This window comes from Cervus elaphus, chromosome X (genome assembly GCF_910594005.1).
Source record: "Cervus elaphus chromosome X, mCerEla1.1, whole genome shotgun sequence".
Lineage (NCBI taxonomy): Eukaryota > Metazoa > Chordata > Mammalia > Artiodactyla > Cervidae > Cervus > Cervus elaphus.
In genome coordinates this window covers 102,367,815-102,385,554 of record NC_057848.1, presented here as the reverse complement: position 1 = coordinate 102,385,554, position 17,740 = coordinate 102,367,815, and the positions used below count along the sequence as shown (strand labels likewise).

General features: G+C 36.2%; 1 protein-coding gene across 1 annotated transcript in view; it reads left to right on the top strand.

Annotated features, from left to right (window-relative positions):
* The window catches only part of LOC122690430 (sodium/hydrogen exchanger 2-like), an 84,608-nt gene that overhangs the window by 33,492 nt on the left and 33,376 nt on the right, over positions 1-17,740 (top strand). The window contains exons 5-6 of the mRNA XM_043897413.1: positions 3,172-3,261; positions 9,878-9,948. Coding sequence (XP_043753348.1) covers positions 3,172-3,261; positions 9,878-9,948 — 161 coding nt within the window. The remainder of the gene's footprint in view (positions 1-3,171; positions 3,262-9,877; positions 9,949-17,740) is intronic.

Genomic DNA, 17,740 nt, shown 5'->3' with positions numbered 1-17,740 from the left:
AGATCCATCTAGTCAAGGGTATGGTTTTTCCAGTGGTCATGTATAGATGTGAGAGTTGGACTGTGAAGAAAGCTGAGTGCTTAGAAATTGATTCTTTTGAACTGTGGTGTTGGAGAAGACTCTTGAGAGTCCCTTGGACTGCAATTGATCCTTTTGAACTGTGGTGTTAGAGAAGACTCTTGAGAGTCCCTGGGACTGCAAGGAGATCCAACCAGTCCATCATGAAGGAGATCAGTCCTGGGTGTTCATTGGAAGGACTGATGTTGAAGCTGAAACTCCAATACTTTGGCCACCTCCTGAGAAGAGTTGACTCATTGGAAAAGACCCTGATGCTGGGAGGGATTGGGGGCAGGAGGAGAAGGGGATGACAGACGATGAGATAACTAGATGGCATCACTGACTCGATGGACATGAGTTTGAGTAAACTCCAGGAGTTTGTGATGGACAGGGAGGCCTGGCGTGCTGCGATTCATGGGGTCACAAAGAGTTGGACACGACTGAGCGACTGAGCTGAACTGAACTGATAATACATATCAGTATTTCTATCTTCTATTTTTTTTTTTTTTTTTGTCACTAAGTTGTGTTCAACTCTTTCCACTCCATGGACTGTAGCTTGCCAGGCTCCTCTGTCAATGGAATTTCCCAGGCAAGAATACTGGAGTGGATTGCCATTTCCTTCTCCAACGGGCTCAGTGGTAAAGAATCCATCTGCCAATGAAGGAGATGTGAGTTTGATTTCTGGGTTGGGAAGATCCTCTGGGGAAGGAAATGGCAAGCCATTCAGCAGTCTTGCCTGCGAAATCCAATGGGCAGAGGAATTTGGTTGGATACTGTCTATGGGGTCGCAAAAGAGTTGGACACAACTTAGCAACCAAAATACAACAATGATAATCTATCTTTTATTCATTCTCTTCTCCACTTGGGTGATGTCTGTCCCCTTGCTAAAGTGAATTCCATGAATGCAGGAAATAAATATGAATTATTCACCCCTATATACTCAGTCTACTAGTGTGGCTCCAATGAAATGAGCAATAAATATCTGAAGTGAGGAAATAAATGAATAAATAGTAAATAAAAGTTAATTTGACATATGAATATACATTATGAACATTTGTAGCAGAGGTTTGAAATCAAGACCATTTTTTAAACCATGATTTTTATTGAGTTACTCAAGCTTCATTTAACCATATATTATTTACTACAGAGATTTAAACATAAAGGACAAAATTTTGTCTCTCAACTATTCTACATCTTTAAAAGACCAGAGTATAATAGTACAAAATACGTAAAATGGCTTATAAGAGGAGATGTCACTGAGTCAGGTTGGTTTGACACGTTTATTTTAAAAGCATTAATATTGACCTATCCATGGTAGACTGAATAGAATGAAATAAGTTAAATGAAGATAGAGAGTCATGTAAAAGGGTTTAAAAATGCAAACATGGAGTCAACCTTTCAAAGACAGGTCGTGAGACAGATCATGGTAGGAGGCTTTTTGTCTGTGATAAATAGTGTTAACGGATGTAGTTATATCCCATGAAAGCACTGTATGGTGATTTTTTAAATGTCAGAATGAATTTAGTGGAATTGCATAACTGAAATATCATCTAAAAAGCAGGAATTACATACAATTATTTATGAAAACCATGTGAATAAGATGATCACCTGACTTTGGGCAATTCAGATGCATTTACAAAAAATTGCATAGCTCCAAATTGGAGAGGAAGCTTTTGGGGTGGCATGTTCATTTGGTGTGTTAAAGCAGTCAGGGCCACGGTAAGGCATTTTTGTCATTCAGAAGTGCTGACGAGTTGATGAAAAACTAGGACACCCCTGAGATTCCTTTAAGTTTCAACCTTAACATTAATGAAAATTATTACCTGCTTCTTTCCACATTTTTGAAATAAAGTAAAAATAGAAACCTCATGGGAATGCTTTTACAAAGTATTTTGAAAATGACTAGGTAGTGTGGAAGTTCATTTGAAAGCAGTAGATTTTGTTGTTTATTTCAAGCCGGGTTTTTCCATATTCCACTTCATATTTCTTACTTCAGTTCATAACTCTTTCTTAAAGTCCTTGTTTCCAAATGTAGATGCCAGGGCAAATCTCATCTTCTCTTCTTACTTTGCATTCAACCATACTTGGTTTAAAAAGACAAAGCAAAACTAAGTAAAGAGAACTCTGAACAGAGCAACTTGGCTTATAGTAGTCATCCACAGAAGCGCCCTTAACTTCCCAACATAACTGTATCTGTTCCTAACCTCTTCTTTCTTTTTCTTATAACAGAGCTGGGGGTCTCCTATCTCAAGCTATCCCCTGTAATCTATTCCTTTTTTGCCTTGTGTTTTCAATCATTTATTTTCTCTGATGTATATTTACACTGTTCTCAACTAGATTCTTCCCATCAACTTTAAACAGGCTCAAGCAATTCCTATTTAAAACACACTACAGCTACACTAAAGTAATGTTCTCTCTTGACCACATAAAACTTTGTTTCTCCCATCTTTTTTATTAAGGTTACTAATAGTCATTTGTCATTCTCATTTCACTTGAGCTTCCCCAGGGAATCCACGAGTCAAACTCCCACATTCTTGAAATATTCTTTTTTGTGTTTTGTGACAACTGACTTTCTGATTCTCCTCTTACTTCTCTGGTTTCTCTTTCTCTGTCTCTTTTGCAAGCTTATTCTCATTGTGTGTTTATTTACTCAGTTATGTCTGACTTTTTGTGACTCCATGACCCACTGAGCTCCTTTGCCATTCTCTTATCCAGGGATGATGAATAATAAAGACAGAAGTATATATCTGAGGTATTTGTCAATAATTGAAATGAAAATCTCTTGCAGCATTTTGGCTCTGTGATTTAAGTACTTTCTGATTTTGAAATATAGTGGTAGATTTTTTTTCAGTTTTTTTTTTAATGACCCACATTTTTGTCCACAATATATATTCCTGATTGATCTTTATGAGGGAAAATCACAGCACTTCCCTCTAGTGTTAGACCAATGATCCATCTGAATTTTAAGAAAATGTTCTAAATTTTTATCATGGGCAGATTAAGACACATGTGCATATGCACCCACACATAGACACACACAGAGACACACCAGGGAAACATTCAAGCACTAATTTCATATGAAAGAAATTCAGTTTTTTGTTTTTCATTTTGTAGGGAATGACTATTCGTCCTCTTGTTGACTTATTAGATGTGACAAAAAGAGGAGAGACCTCTCCAACTGTGAGTGAACAAATTCTCATTCGGGTAAGATGTCTATATATCATGTATGCCATCTTGTTGATTGGAACTAACCCTTGCATATTAGATCTTTACGTGTTAGATCTTCTTATACTTGAATTTCTCTAATAAAAGGAGTTGTGATTTTCTGAATAGGTATTTGTTATATTGGGCTTCCTAGGTGGCTCAATGGGTAAAGAATCTGCCTGCAATGCAGGAGATGCAGAAGATGTGTGTTCAATCCCTGGGTTGGGAAATTCCCCTGGAGGAGGGCATGACAACTTACTCCAGTATTCTTGCCTGGAGAATTCCATGGACTGAGAAGCCTGGTGGGCTGCAGTCCATAGGGTTGCAAGGAGTCAGACACGACTGAGGCGACTGAGCACACATGCATGTACTCATTTGCTATATTGTAACAATCTGTAATTTGAAAATCAATCAATCAGTTCTTTTAGTAAGTGATAAGATCAATTAAAGTCTGAATGTTAGCATTTGCTCTTGAGAGGGTAACAGGTAGGAAAGCTAGAGATCCCCAAGTAGCAGGAGGAAATAAACTGCAAGTGAAAGTGAAAGTCGCTCAGTCATGTCCAACTCTTTGTGACCCCATAACCTATACAGTTCATGGAATTCTCCAGCCCAGAACACTGGAGTGGGTAGCCTGTTCCCTTCTCCAGGAGATCCTCCCAACCAAGGTTTCCCGCATTGCAGGCGGGATTCTTTACCAGCTGAGCCACCAGGGAAGCCCAGTGGCAGACATTTTTTTTTTCCTTCTATACACAAAATTAAAAGATGCTTCTTTTAATTCTGTGTTGAAGACACCCGGTTCTGCCTTGAGCTAACCAATGTATTTTTCTTATGGAAATGTTTTTCTTAAGCTATGTTAATGAAACTAAGCATCAGCTTTGGAATCTGCCTTTCTTCAAAATGGTTCCGCCTAAGACCTTTTCTTTTCTCAAACCTTGGGCTGATAATGGCTCAACAAACCAGTATTCATGTCACTTGTTTTATGGCCACGGGATGACATGGTACCATCCTATCTCAAAAATGCATATTGTGGGAAAGGGGCCTGGTGAAACTCCCTCAGCCTTGAGGCATCTCTCTTATCTGATTAATAGCTTTCTAACAGCCATAAAACACCTTGCTAAAAACTAGCAATGGGGCACTCTTTCTGTTCCTTTCTGATCTCTATGTCAAAATCTTTCCCTATCTCTGTTATGCTTTAATAAAACTTTGCTGCACGAATAGCTCCAAGTAGTCAAGCCTCATCTCTGACCCCCAATAGAAATCCTCTCCTCTGGAGATCATGAATCCTGATGTAACACAAGGCTTGCAGCAGCAACCTTTCACTCTGTTACTATCTGGCTTCCCACATTATCTTAGGAAAGTCTTTTAACATTTTTGTGCACTTGGTTTCCTAATCAGTAAATTTGAATGGCTGTTTACATGATCTCTGAAGGCCCATCCAGGTTGAATAACCTATGAATTAAGATTTTTTTACTGTAAATTATGATTATAAGTGTTTTGGTTTTAACATATTAATTCTTAATACTAGACTAAATTATCCAGTAGCTGAATTGATTTTTTGTTTGGTATTGTAAAGCAATTGCTTACAAACTGACCTTGTAATCTTTATGTAGTTGGGAAATTTTTCTTGGGATATTTTAGCCTTTGGTGGAGTTTTTAATATACAACCAAGGATTGAGAAAGTTAAAAATTTCCATATGCAAATTGCAAAATATACTCTTTGACACAGAGTTTCAAAATTACCCAGAGTTTAGACAAAAATGCCTTATTTCTACATTAGAAGTAAGGAGAAGATCAGAGAAATTTAAAGATGTGAACTCTGTCACTTGGTTTTGTCTTCCTATAGAAATAGAATTGTTATTTGCTTATCTTTGGTGGGCTTTTATAGAATGTAGCAATAGGAATATAGAAATATAGAGAATGTTAAGAATGCTATCAAGATATTCTTATTTTTATTAATATGGAAACATTTTGGGAATTTTAGTCAAAGGGAAGGGCTGGTTTGTCCACCTTACCTCTAACTTCAATATGGAACAGACCATAATTTTCTGGGATACATTTTCTGCACATATAATGACTTTCATATGTAAAATACTTATTTTATTAATAATTATGTGCCTAAGAGGGCTTCCCAGTGGCCCTAGTGGTAAAGAACCCACTTGCCAGTGCAGAAGACATAAGAGACATGGGTTCAATCCCTGGGGTGGGAAGATTCCCTGGAGAAGGGAATGACAAGCCACTACAGTATTCTTGCTGGGAGAATCCAATGGACAGAGGAGCCTGATGGGCTATGGTCTATAGGGTTGCAAAGAGTTGGACAAGACTAAAGCGACTTAGCAAGCGTGCATGTGCCTAAGAATGTGTACAGATAAACATGATTAGCTCAACTGATTACATTCTTCTTTCAAATTTTATTAGCTAATTGCCCAAGTTGTAAAATAAGCATATGTTGATAATTTTATTATAGGGAAAATCATATTTTTCCTGTGTTATTCCTACCATATGGATGAGTTTTAATGATTGCATAATATATATTATATTGATAAAACATAATATAGCCAATTTATAGGACCAAGTCAAATTCTATTTCCTTTTCCAACTTTTTATTTTAAAGATGTCAAGTGTACAGATTTCAAACATAATTCAATGAATACATATATACCCTTTACCTTGACTCTCTGTTACATTTGCCACATTAGTTTTACCACTCTATATTGGTATATATTATTACTGTCATTTGCTGAATGATTTGAAACTAGGTTGCAGACATCCTGACTATTCACTTCTAAATGCTTCAGCATGCATTATATTTTTAAGTAAAAGGACATTCTAGTACAAAATCACAACTGTTAATCAAATTCAGAAAGGTTAACAATAGTGTTATCTAATTTAATTATGTATTCAAATTTTTTCCAAATGTTCCAATATTTTGGGACAATAGTATTTTTCTCCTCATCTAGGATCACAAGTTGCATTTATTTAATTATTATTATTTTTTCATTTATTTTTATTAGTTGGAGGATAATTGTTTTACAATATTGTAGTGGGTTTTGTCATACATTGACATGAATCAGCCATGGAGTTACATGTATTCCCCATCCTGATCCCCCCTCCCACCTCCCTCTCCACCCGATCCCTCTGGGTCTTCCCAGTGCACCAGGCCCGAGCACTTGTCTCATGCATCCAACCTGGGCTGGAGATCTGTTTCACCATAGATAATATACATGTTTCAATGCTGTTCTCTCGAAACATCCCACCCTTGCTTTCTCCCACAGAGTCCAAAAGTCTGTTCTGCACATCTGTGTCTCTCTTTCTGTTTTGCATATAGGGTTATCGTTACTATTTTTCTAAATTCCATATGTATGTGTTAGTATGCTGTAATGTTCTTTATCTTTCTGGCTTACTTCACTCTGTATAATAGGCTCCAGTTTCATCCATCTGATTAGAACTGATTCAAATGAATTCTTTTTAATGGCTGAGTAATATTCCATGGTGTATATGTACCACCACTTCCTTATCCATTCGTCTGCTAATGGGCATCTAGGTTGCTTCCATGTCCTGGCTATTATAAACAGTGCTGCGATGAACATTGGGGTGCACGTGTCTCTTTCAGATCTGGTTTCCTCAGTGTGTATGCCCGGAAGTGGGATTGCTGGGTCATATGGCAGTTCTATTTCCAGTTTTTTAAGAAATCTCCACACTGTTCTCCATAGCGGCTGTACTAGTTTGCATTCCCACCAACAGTGTAAGAGGGTTCCCTTTTCTCCACACCCTCTCCAGCATTTATTGCTTGTAGACTTTTGGATAGTAGCCATCCTGTCTGTCATGTAATGGTACCTCATTGTGGTTTTGATTTGCATTTCTCTGATAATGAGTGATGTTGAGCATCTTTTCATGTGTTTGTTAGCCATCTGTATGTCTTCTTTGAAGAAATGTCTGTTTAGTTCTTTGGCCCATTTTTTGATTGGGTCATTTATTTTTCTGAAATTGAGCTTCAGGAGTTGCTTGTATATTTTTGAGATTAATCCTTTGTCTGTTTCTTCATTTGCTATTATTTTCTCCCAATCTGAGGGCTGTCTTTTCACCTTGCTTATAGTTTCCATTGTTGTGCAAAAGAATTTAAGTTTCATTAGGTCCCATTTGTTTATTTTTGCTTTTATTTCCAATATTCTGGGAGGTGGTTCATAGAGGATCTTGCTGTGGTTTATGTCGGAGAGTGTTTTGCCTATGTTCTCCTCTAGGAGTTTTATACTTTCTGGTCTTACATTTAGATCTTTAATCCATTTTGAGTTTATTGTTGTGTATGGTGTCCAAAAGTGTTCTAGTTCCATTATTTTACAAGTGGTTGACCAGTTTTCCCAGCACCACTTGTTAAAGAGGTTGTCTTTTTTCTACTGTATATCCTTGCCTCCTTTGTTGAAGATAAGGTGTCCATTGGTTCATGGATTTATCTCTGGGCTTTCTATTCTGTTCCATTGATCTATATTTCTGTCTTTGTGCCAGGACCATACTGTCTTGATGACTGTGGCTTTGTAGTATAGCCTGAAGTCAGGCAGGTTGATTCCTCCATTTCCATTCTTCTTTCTCAAGATTATTTTGGCTATTCGAGGTTTTTTGTATTTCCATACAAATTGTGAAATTATTTGTTCTAGTTCTGTGAAGAATACCGTTGGTAGCTTGATAGGGATTGCATTGAATCTATAGATTCACATTTTCACAGTATTGATTCTTCCAATCCATGAACACGGCATATTTCTCCATCTATTTGTGTCCTCTTTGATTTCTCTCATCAGTGTTTTATAGTTTTCTATGTATAGGTCTTTTGTTTCTTTAGGTAGATATACTCCTAAGTATTTTATTCTTTTTGTTGCAATGGTGAATGGTATTGTTTCCTTAATTTCTCTTTCTGTTTTCTCCTTGTTAGTGTATAGGAATGCAAGGGATTTCTGTGTGTTAATTTTATATCCTGCAACTTTACTATATTCATTGATTAGCTCTAGTAATTTTCTGGTAGAGTCTTTAGGGTTTTCTATGTAGAGGATCATGTCATCTGAAAACAGTGAGAGTTTCACTTCTTTTCCTATCTAGATTCATTTTACTTCTTTTTCTGCTCTGATTGCTGTGGCCAACACTTCCAACACTATGTTGAATAGTAGTGGTGAGAGTGGGCACCCTTGTCTTATTCCTGATTTCAGGGGAAATGCTTTCAATTTTTCACCATTGAGGGTAATGCTTGCTGTGGGTTTGTCATATATAGCTTTTATTATGTTGAGGTATGTTCCTTCTATTCCTGCTTTCTGCAGAGTTTTAATCATAAATGGGTGTTGAATTTTGTCAAAGGCTTTCTCTGCATCTATTGAGATAATCATATGGTTTTTATCTTTCAATTTGTTAATGTGGTGTATTACATTGATTGATTTGCGAATATTAAAGAATCCTTGCATTCCTGGGATAAAGCCCACTTGGTCATGGTGTATGATTGTTTTAATATGTTGTTGGATTCTGTTTGCTAGAATTTTGTTAAGGATTTTTGCATCTATGTTCATCAGTGATATTGGCCTGTAGTTTTCTTTTTTTGTGGCATCTTTGTCTGGTTTTGGAATTAGGGTGATGGTGGCCTCATAGAATGAGTTTGGAAGTTTACCATCTTCTGCAATTTTCTGGAAGAGTTTGAGTAAGATATGTGTTAGCTCTTCTCTAAATTTTTGGTCACACATTGCATTTAGTTGTCATATCCTTTCAGTTACCTTTAATCTAACACTGTTTTTCAACATTTTGTTACTTTTCATGGCACTGCCATTTTTGAAAAGTTCATGAATATATTTTGTATCAATATAATATTACTCAAATTGGGTTTATTATTTCTTTATAAATATATTCAGTTTATTTTTTGTGATGTCATGTCAAATTAAACTTTTAATCTTAGCACTTAAAATCCTTTGTTAACTGCTTTCTTTCCCCACCCTTGATGTGCATCTATCCAACGTTCTTTTTTCATAAATCTCTTATAAAGTTCCTTATTTTCTCCCATGTATGTTACTCATGATGTTCCCATTACAAGAATGATTTATTTTTTCCGTATATAACCCCATTTCTTCTAGGGCAAGCTCACACTGCACAGTTTCATATAAGCCTTCTCTAAATTCACCTTTTTCTATTTCTTTCCTAAATATTCCTTTTCTTGCTGCATTTATACATATACACATGCCAGGTTTAAATTGAATTATCATGTATGTGCTTTGATCTTGCCTCTCCAGTTCGGTTCTACATCTTTCAGAAGCAAGAATTATGCCTTTTACATCTTTTATTTCTTTCACTTTACCAGGCCTAGACTTTGGTAATTGAATGAATTTATCATATGATACTGATTAATATGTGCATTTTCATTTTTAAATGGAGACTGTCTAATGCTTATGCTAGAATTATTGCAAACATTCACATTTATAAATATAGATGTTCTTTTTTATGCTTACCCTGAAAAGAGTTTAGGATTAAAAAAAACAAGCAACTCAGATGAAATCAACAACTTTGAAGATGGTTTTAGGAGATCCTTAAGCATTAACTAACCAAGTTCCTCATGTATACTATATACTTAGACATATGTTTTGTTTTATTTCAGTTCTTTGATCATTTGCTGGCTGGCATAGAAGATATATCAGGACACTGGGGACAATATTACTGGAAAGACAAGTGAGGATTTGCCAAAAATATGCTTGTGTACATGCATAGAAAAATGGAAATGAGCCTGTGTATCTTTCTGTATGTTTCTGTTAGGAATAGTTGAGATTTACTCATTCACATGTTTAAAAAATGATAACAGCTAAAGAAACAAAGATCTTTCTTTTTCTTATCATGAAGGATATGACCAACCCTAAGTCCGGACCTTAAAACTAAATAGTGTGTCATAAAATTCTCAGACCTTCCTGGGGTGGGGGTGGGGGGTATTATGCACAGTTCCAGGGAAAGTGATTTTACTTCAAATCATGTTACTATCCTAAATGAAGTCTCTAATATTTTGTCACTTAAAACGTATCCAAACTTTTTTATACGTCAGTTTACAATTCTAACTACTGTTAGCTTCCTTCCACATCTCTTTCTGTTCTCTCTGCCATATACCATACTGTAGTCATGTCTTTACTAACACAGTAAGTTCAGCACATTGTTACCTTAAAGCCTTTATGTAATGTTCCTGTTGCCTGAAATTCTCTTTTACTTGATTTTTGCATGCCTAGTACCTTCATGTCATTTAAGCCTTGGCTAAAATTTCATTTCCTCAAAGAGTTATTCCCTTAATATTCATTCTGTATTATATCAATGTACTGTAATTATCTGATATTTTAATGTTTTTTATTTATTAAATGATATTTTATTTTAATTTAAAAATATAATTCATATAAAATATATCATTCTTATAAGTTTCTCTCCAACTAAAATATAAGTGGCAAAAGGACAGAGACCTTGTTTGCATTGTTAAGTTATGTAACTGTAGCACTTAGAAAAGTTCCTTCTACATAATAGGTGTGCATGTGTGCATGCTAAGTCACTTCATTCCTATCCAACTCTTTGCGACCCTATAGACTGTAGCCCGCCAGGCTCCTCTGTCCATGAGATTCTTCAGGAAAGAATACTGGAGTGGGCTGCTGTGCCCTCCTCCAGGGTATCTTACTGACCCACAGGTCGAGCCCATGTCTCTTATGTCTCCTTCATTAGCAGGCAGGTTTTTTACTTCTAGCGCCACCTGGGAAACCCTACATAATAGGTACCTGATAAATATTTTTAAATAAAGAAGTGAATGACTGAGTGAATTATAAAAGGAATACTTTTAATGCTGATATTAAATCTAGTCTGAGATTTTAAATCCAAATATTTAAACTATTCTAAATTAAGACCTATTCATAAGTACCCTGGTAGCAACACATATTAAAATTTGCTGCTTCAGCCTAGATTCCTTGCAGGAGCTGTGTAAAAAAACAAATACGGCTTTAGCAGCAAACACTTGGCACAAGCAGTAGGGTCGATACTTTGTCAATATCCTTTTATGCCACATTACAGGAGAGATGGCTTCCATGGTGAAGTTAAGATCAGAGAACCAAGAGAAATTTTACTAGTGTTCATCCTCAAAGAAAGTTAATTTTAAACTCTGATAAGGAAATATTCATTTACCCTTCTTGTAAATGCAAAGGATCTAACAAAAATCATTTTTTTTTCCATGTTTGATTTGGATGCATGCTTTTGATCATAGAGAAGGGATGTAGACCATGATAAACCATGATTGGGACATGTTTGTGTGTGTTAGTCCCTCAGTCATGTCTGACTCCTTGTGACCCAATAGACTGTAGCCCACCAAGCTCCTCTGTTCATGGGAATTCTCCAGGCAAGAATACTGGAGTGGATTGCCATTCCCTTTTCCAGGGTATCTTCCTGACCCAGGGATCAAATATGGATCTCCTGCACTGGAAGTAGATTCTTTACCATATGAGCCACTAGGGAAGCCCCTACACTTACTGTCTTGCCCTTTCTAATAATGCAAACAGCCTAGCACTTTTTTTTTTTTTTTTACAATAAACAATTTGAGCTAATTACCTGGCTCTCTGCTTAAGTATGTTCCATGTGGTTTTATGCAGTGACTTTTGTTGGTAGAAGAGCTACACACACACTTCGAAGACTTTATACTTACACAGATTTGGGTCATCTCCTTTCCTTCTCCCTTTGCTCTCACCTGTTGTATACAAATATCCTCTTCCTCTAAAGTAGAATCTCTACCATGCCCCATAAATTTCTGGGTCCAATTTTTTCATTGGCAAAAATTGCTATTTAACTTTGTAAAGTTTTGTTTTTCTGATATTGACTCTCTTCCTGAGCAAATTTCATGTTGACGGCTTGAGCCTAGAGTCAAGGTGGCTTTAAACTCCTGGAGCATCAGAAAGTGACTTTAAAGTATGTAAACATTTAAAAAAGAAATAGACCTCAGGGAACTATTCAAGATTGTGGTGAATTTTTTTTTAATGTGAACTTATTGCCTATAAATCTATATTTAGCTGGTATTTTCACTCAAGTGTTGTGAAACTGTAGTTTCACATGGTTTATTTTTCATTTTGTGAGTTTACTGTGTGAGTTTAAAATCAGGTTCCTTAAGCAAATAGTTAACACTGGTGTTCCAGTCCTTTTCTCATTCATTGAAATAAACTATATTTCAGTGGCCTTCTCTGAAATATAGACCCTATATAGCCAGTACTTCTGTCTTTGGTGTAAATATTTTTTCTTCATAAGTCTGTATTTCCCTTGGCTTGATTGATGATAGTGGGATAATCCTAAAGCTGCAATTTCCTAATAAAGACATTTGAAATTAAAATTTCTTATGTTTTTTTTTCTTCTCTTTACACCTTAGAGTAAATTTTCCATTTAAACAAGTTACATATGAAATAGGCAGTGGGTGAACCAGTTCTGGGACCTTCTAACTATAGCATAAAAATTCCTGAAATAAATGGCACTAATTTCCTGGAATTTTTATTTTATTTACTTCTTGAACAGATTGGAGTATTTGAACAGCAAGTATCTGCAGAAGATTTTGCTCAGAGAATATGATCAGTCCAGATCAAGCATTGTGCTTCTTTATGAAAAGCTTGAAAGAAAACATGCTATTGAGCTAGCAGAAGCAGGCCAGTTAGTGCACACACCATCTAGTACATCTTTGCTGTAAGTGCGTGCATGTGTGTGTTTATGCATGTGTGCAGTGCATGCATGTATTTATGCATGTGTGTGTCTATGTTTTCATTGGTTTAGTGAAATATCACACAAAAATTGCAGAATTATTTAAAGTTCTATCCCTTAAAAGTGCAATCATCTTTCCTTGAATCACTTCCTGGGAAAATATGAAGAACTCAGTAAATTGAGGATGTTTGAGTAGCACAGGCTGCATTGTTTAGCAAACAGTGGTGAACAAATCTTAATGGAATACATTGTCTATGAAACTTCAGCTTCTAAGAGTTTAGAAATGTTGTCTCTTTTAAGAAATATACGTTTGCATTTTTATTTCATTTAAAGACTCATGTTGGATTTGCATATAGGGTTATCATTACCATCTTTCTAAATTCCATATATATGTGTTAGTATACTGTAATGGTCTTTATCTTTCTGGCTTACTTCACTCTGTATAATGGGCTCCAGTTTCATCCATCTCATTCACCAGCCCAGGTTGGGTGCATGAGACAAGTGCTCAGGTCTGGTGCACTGGGAAGACCCAGAGGGATCAGGTAGAGAGGGAGATGGGAGGGGGGATTGGGATGGGGAATACATGTAAATCCATGGCTGATTCATGTCAATGTATTACAAAAACCACTACAATATTGTTAAGTAATTAACCTCCAACTAATAAAAATAAATGAAAAAAAAATAAAGACTCATGTTGGGTAAAATAATTTACCATTAGCTTTTGTTGACTAAGAACTGAACTGAGTGTTAAAAGGTATTTAGTTTTTCTTTTTTATTTTGCTGAAGAGAACAAATGGAGAGAAATATAATTTAGAGATTTCTTTGCTGTAGGTCTTTAGGTAATTGTTTGGAGAGAATAGATAGATCTTGAAAAGGGAAAATAAAACAAGGGGAAAGAAATAAGGAAAGAAAATTATGTTACTATGAATAATTATTAACTGTATTTGGTGCTGAGTAGGAATTGATGCTTTCCTGCATCACAAAATTTTGAGGAGGGGGGAGGTTCTTTTATTAATTCTTTATAGATTGTTAAGATCCTTCAAGAATAATTTGTTTTAACAGGTATGAGGCAACTGTAGTTGCATATTTAGTCTAGGACAAAATAATTAACTACCTTACCCTAAGGCCCATCATTCTTAATCAGCAAGTGCAGATTTGACAGGAATGCATTTCACCAGTGGATAGATCATTTCTCTATTTTACATTCAGAAGTTGAGGCCTCGCTGTTTAGCCATTGTTTAATAGTAATTGGCTAGAACATTATTATAGCCCTTAGATATAAATGGTGTGTACTGACATGGAACTATATCCAGGACATAATATTGATTAGAATCAGAATACTGAAAAATGAAAGTGTAGCATGATCACTTTTATAGAAAATATAATTTATTTACCTGTATCTGTATGTGTGCATAAAAATTCTGAAAATGTGTACACCAAGAGTTAACTGTCATTTTTCTCTAGGTAATGAGATTGCTTGATTTTTGTGTTATTCTTTATATTGTTGTATATTTTTGGTTATGTATACATTAATTTTAGGGAAAAACCTTAAATCCATTGAGGAAAGGAAATCGTCAAAATCCAAAACAAAACAGAACTTAAGGAAAAAAAAAAAGATCCCAAACTCCACAGTGTAAGAATGGGAGTCCTCTGGGTTCCAAACAGTTGACCAAAGTTAAGTGATGTTTTTCTCAACAATAAGTTAGGAAATAAACACTAGAATACTATATTTTGATATAGTACAAAATAATTTTTGTTTTCAGAGATTATTATTTAGAATACAACATTTTTTTTCATTGTTGAGTTTATGACTTGCCTTTTTAAAGTGAACTGCACCAGATGACCTACTGAAGTATTTTCTGCTATAAAGTATTGCCGCTATTGTCTCAGTTGAATCTTCTGTATTAAGTAGAGGTGGCTGGCTATGGGGAGGGGAAGTTAGATGGGTAACAATTTTTACGCCATAGACTCTTGAATAGATCAGGCTTTGGACATATTTAGGAATATTAATATTTTTCTTTTAAGCCAGGTACAAATAACCAAAACACAGTTAAGAGCTAAATAAATTTGATGTATTTGAATAGTATACATAGCAATTCTGATTTATTCAGGACTCTAAGTGTAAATTCTATTTTATGTAAATCACACAAATAGGCTCACATCATTGTCTGAAATGACCTCAGAAATATTGACATTTCCCTTTGAAATAGTAATATAAATCTGGCATTAATATTAGGATAAGAAGTATGCAAACCTTTTAGTAATTTATAAGCCTTTACTAAAGATAATATATTTCTGAATTTGAATGGAGACAAAAGCTTCAATTGCACAATTGTTATAAAAATATTGTAAGTTTGTTTATATAGGAGAAGGCAATTCTCGTTAGATGGTTCAGTTCAGTCGCTCAGTCATGTCCGACTCTTTGCGACCTCATGAATCACAGCACGTCAAGCCTCCCTGTCAATCACCAACTCCCGGAGTTTACTCAAACTCAAGTTCATCGAGTCGGTGATGCCATCCAGACATCTCATCCTCTGTCGTCCCTTTCTCCTCCTGCCTCCAATCCCTCCCAGCATCAGGGTCTTTTCCAATGAGTCAACTCTTCGCAGGAGGTGGCCAAAGTATTGTCGTTTCAGTTTCAGCATCAGTCCTTCCAATGAACACCCAGGACTGATCTCCTTTAGGATGGACTGGTTGGATCTCCTTGCAGTCCAAGGGACTCTCAAGAGTCTTCTCCAACACCACAGTTCAAAAGCATCAATTTTTCAGCACTCAGCTTTCTTCACAGTCCAACTCTCACATCCATACATGACCACTGGAAAAACCATAGCCTTGACTAGATGGACCTTTGTTGGCAAAGCAATGTCTCTGCTTTTTAATACACTATCTAGGTTGGTCATAACTTTCCTTCCAAGGAGTAAGCATCTTTTAATTTCATGGTTGCAATCACCATCTGCAGTGATTTTGGAGCCCAAAAAAATAAAGTTTGGTAGCATACTTTAAAATCTCAAGACACTTCATACCCATTAGAATGGCTGTTAAAAAAAAAAACAAAATAGAAAATACCAAGTATTGGACAGAAAATAACATGTGTTGGCCAGACTGTGTTGGGATTGGCACCCTGTTGGGGATGTAAACAGGTGCAGCCTCTGTGGAAGATGATACAGTGATTCTTCAAGAAATTTAAACATAAAATTACCATATGATCTAGCAATTCCACTTCTGGGTATTTACCCAAAAGTAGTGAAAGCAGAGACTTGAACAGATATTTGTATGTCTTTGTTCGTAGCAGCATTACTTACAATAGGCAGAATGTGGAGGTGACCTAAGTGGCCGTTGATGAATGAATACACAAATTGTGGTAAATACATTATATATATACACATCTTTTAGAATTTGAACTAGCTCAACTATAATTCCATCACCTTCACTAGCTTTATTCACAGTGATGCGTCCTAAGGGCCATTTGACTTTGCACTCCGGGATGTCTGACTCTAGGTGAGTGATCACACCATCATGATTATCTGTGTCATTAAGATCTTTTTTGTATAGTTCTTCTGTGTATTGTCACCATCTCTTCTTAATATCTTCTGCTTCTGTTAGGTCCATATCGTTTCTGTCCTTTATTGTGCACATCTTTGCATGAAATATTCCCTTGGTATCTCTAATTTTCTTAAGAAGAACTTTGTTTTTCCCATTCTATTGTTTTCCTCTATTGCTTTACATTGATCAATTAAGGAAGGCTTTCTTATCTCTCCTTGCTATTCTTTGGAACTCTACATTCAGATGGGTATATCTTTCCTTTTCTCCTTTGCCTTTAGCTTCTCTTCTTTTCTCAGCTATTTGTAAGGCCTCCTCAGACAACCATTTTTCCTTTTCACATTTCTTTTTCTTGGGGAAGGTTTTGATCACTGCCTCCTGTACATTGTCATTAACCTCTGTCCATAGTTCTTCAGGCACTCTGTCTATCAGATCTAATCCCTTGAATCTATTTGTCACTTCCACTGTGTAATTGTAAGGGATTTGATTTAGGTCCTACCTGAATGATCTAGTGTTTTTTCCTACTTCTTTAAATGTAACTCTGAATTTAGCAATAGGGAGTTCATGATCTGAGCCACAGTAAGCTCCCAGTCTTGTTTTGTTGATATGAAGAGCTTCTCCATTTTCAGCTCAGTTCAGTTGAGTTCAGTCACTCATTTGTGTCCTACTCTGTGACCCCATGGACTGCAGCATGCCAGGCTTCCCTGTCCATCATCAATTCCCAGAGCTTACTCAAACTCATGTGCATTGAGTCAGTGATGACATCCAACCATCTCATCCTCTGTCAACCCCTTCTCCTCCTGCCCTCAGTCTTTCCCTGCTTCCGAGTCTTTTCCAATGAGTCAGTTCTTCCCATCAGGTGGCCAAAGTATTGGAGCTTTAGCTTCAGCATGAGTCCTTCCAATGAATATTCAGGACTGATTTCCTTTAAGATTGGCAGGTTTGATCTCCTTGCAGTCCAAGGGACTCTCAAGAGTCTTCTCCAACACCACAGTTCAAAAGCATCAATTCTTCAGTGCTCAGCTTTCTATATGGTCCAACTCTCACATCCATACATGACTACTGGAAAAACAACAGCTTTGACTAGACAAACCTCTGTCAGCAAAGTAACATCTCTGACATTTAATACACTAAGTTTGTCATAGATTTTCTTCCAAGGAACAATCTTCTTTTAATTTCATGACTGCAGTCACAATGTGCAGTAATTATGGAGCCCAAGAAAATAAAGTCT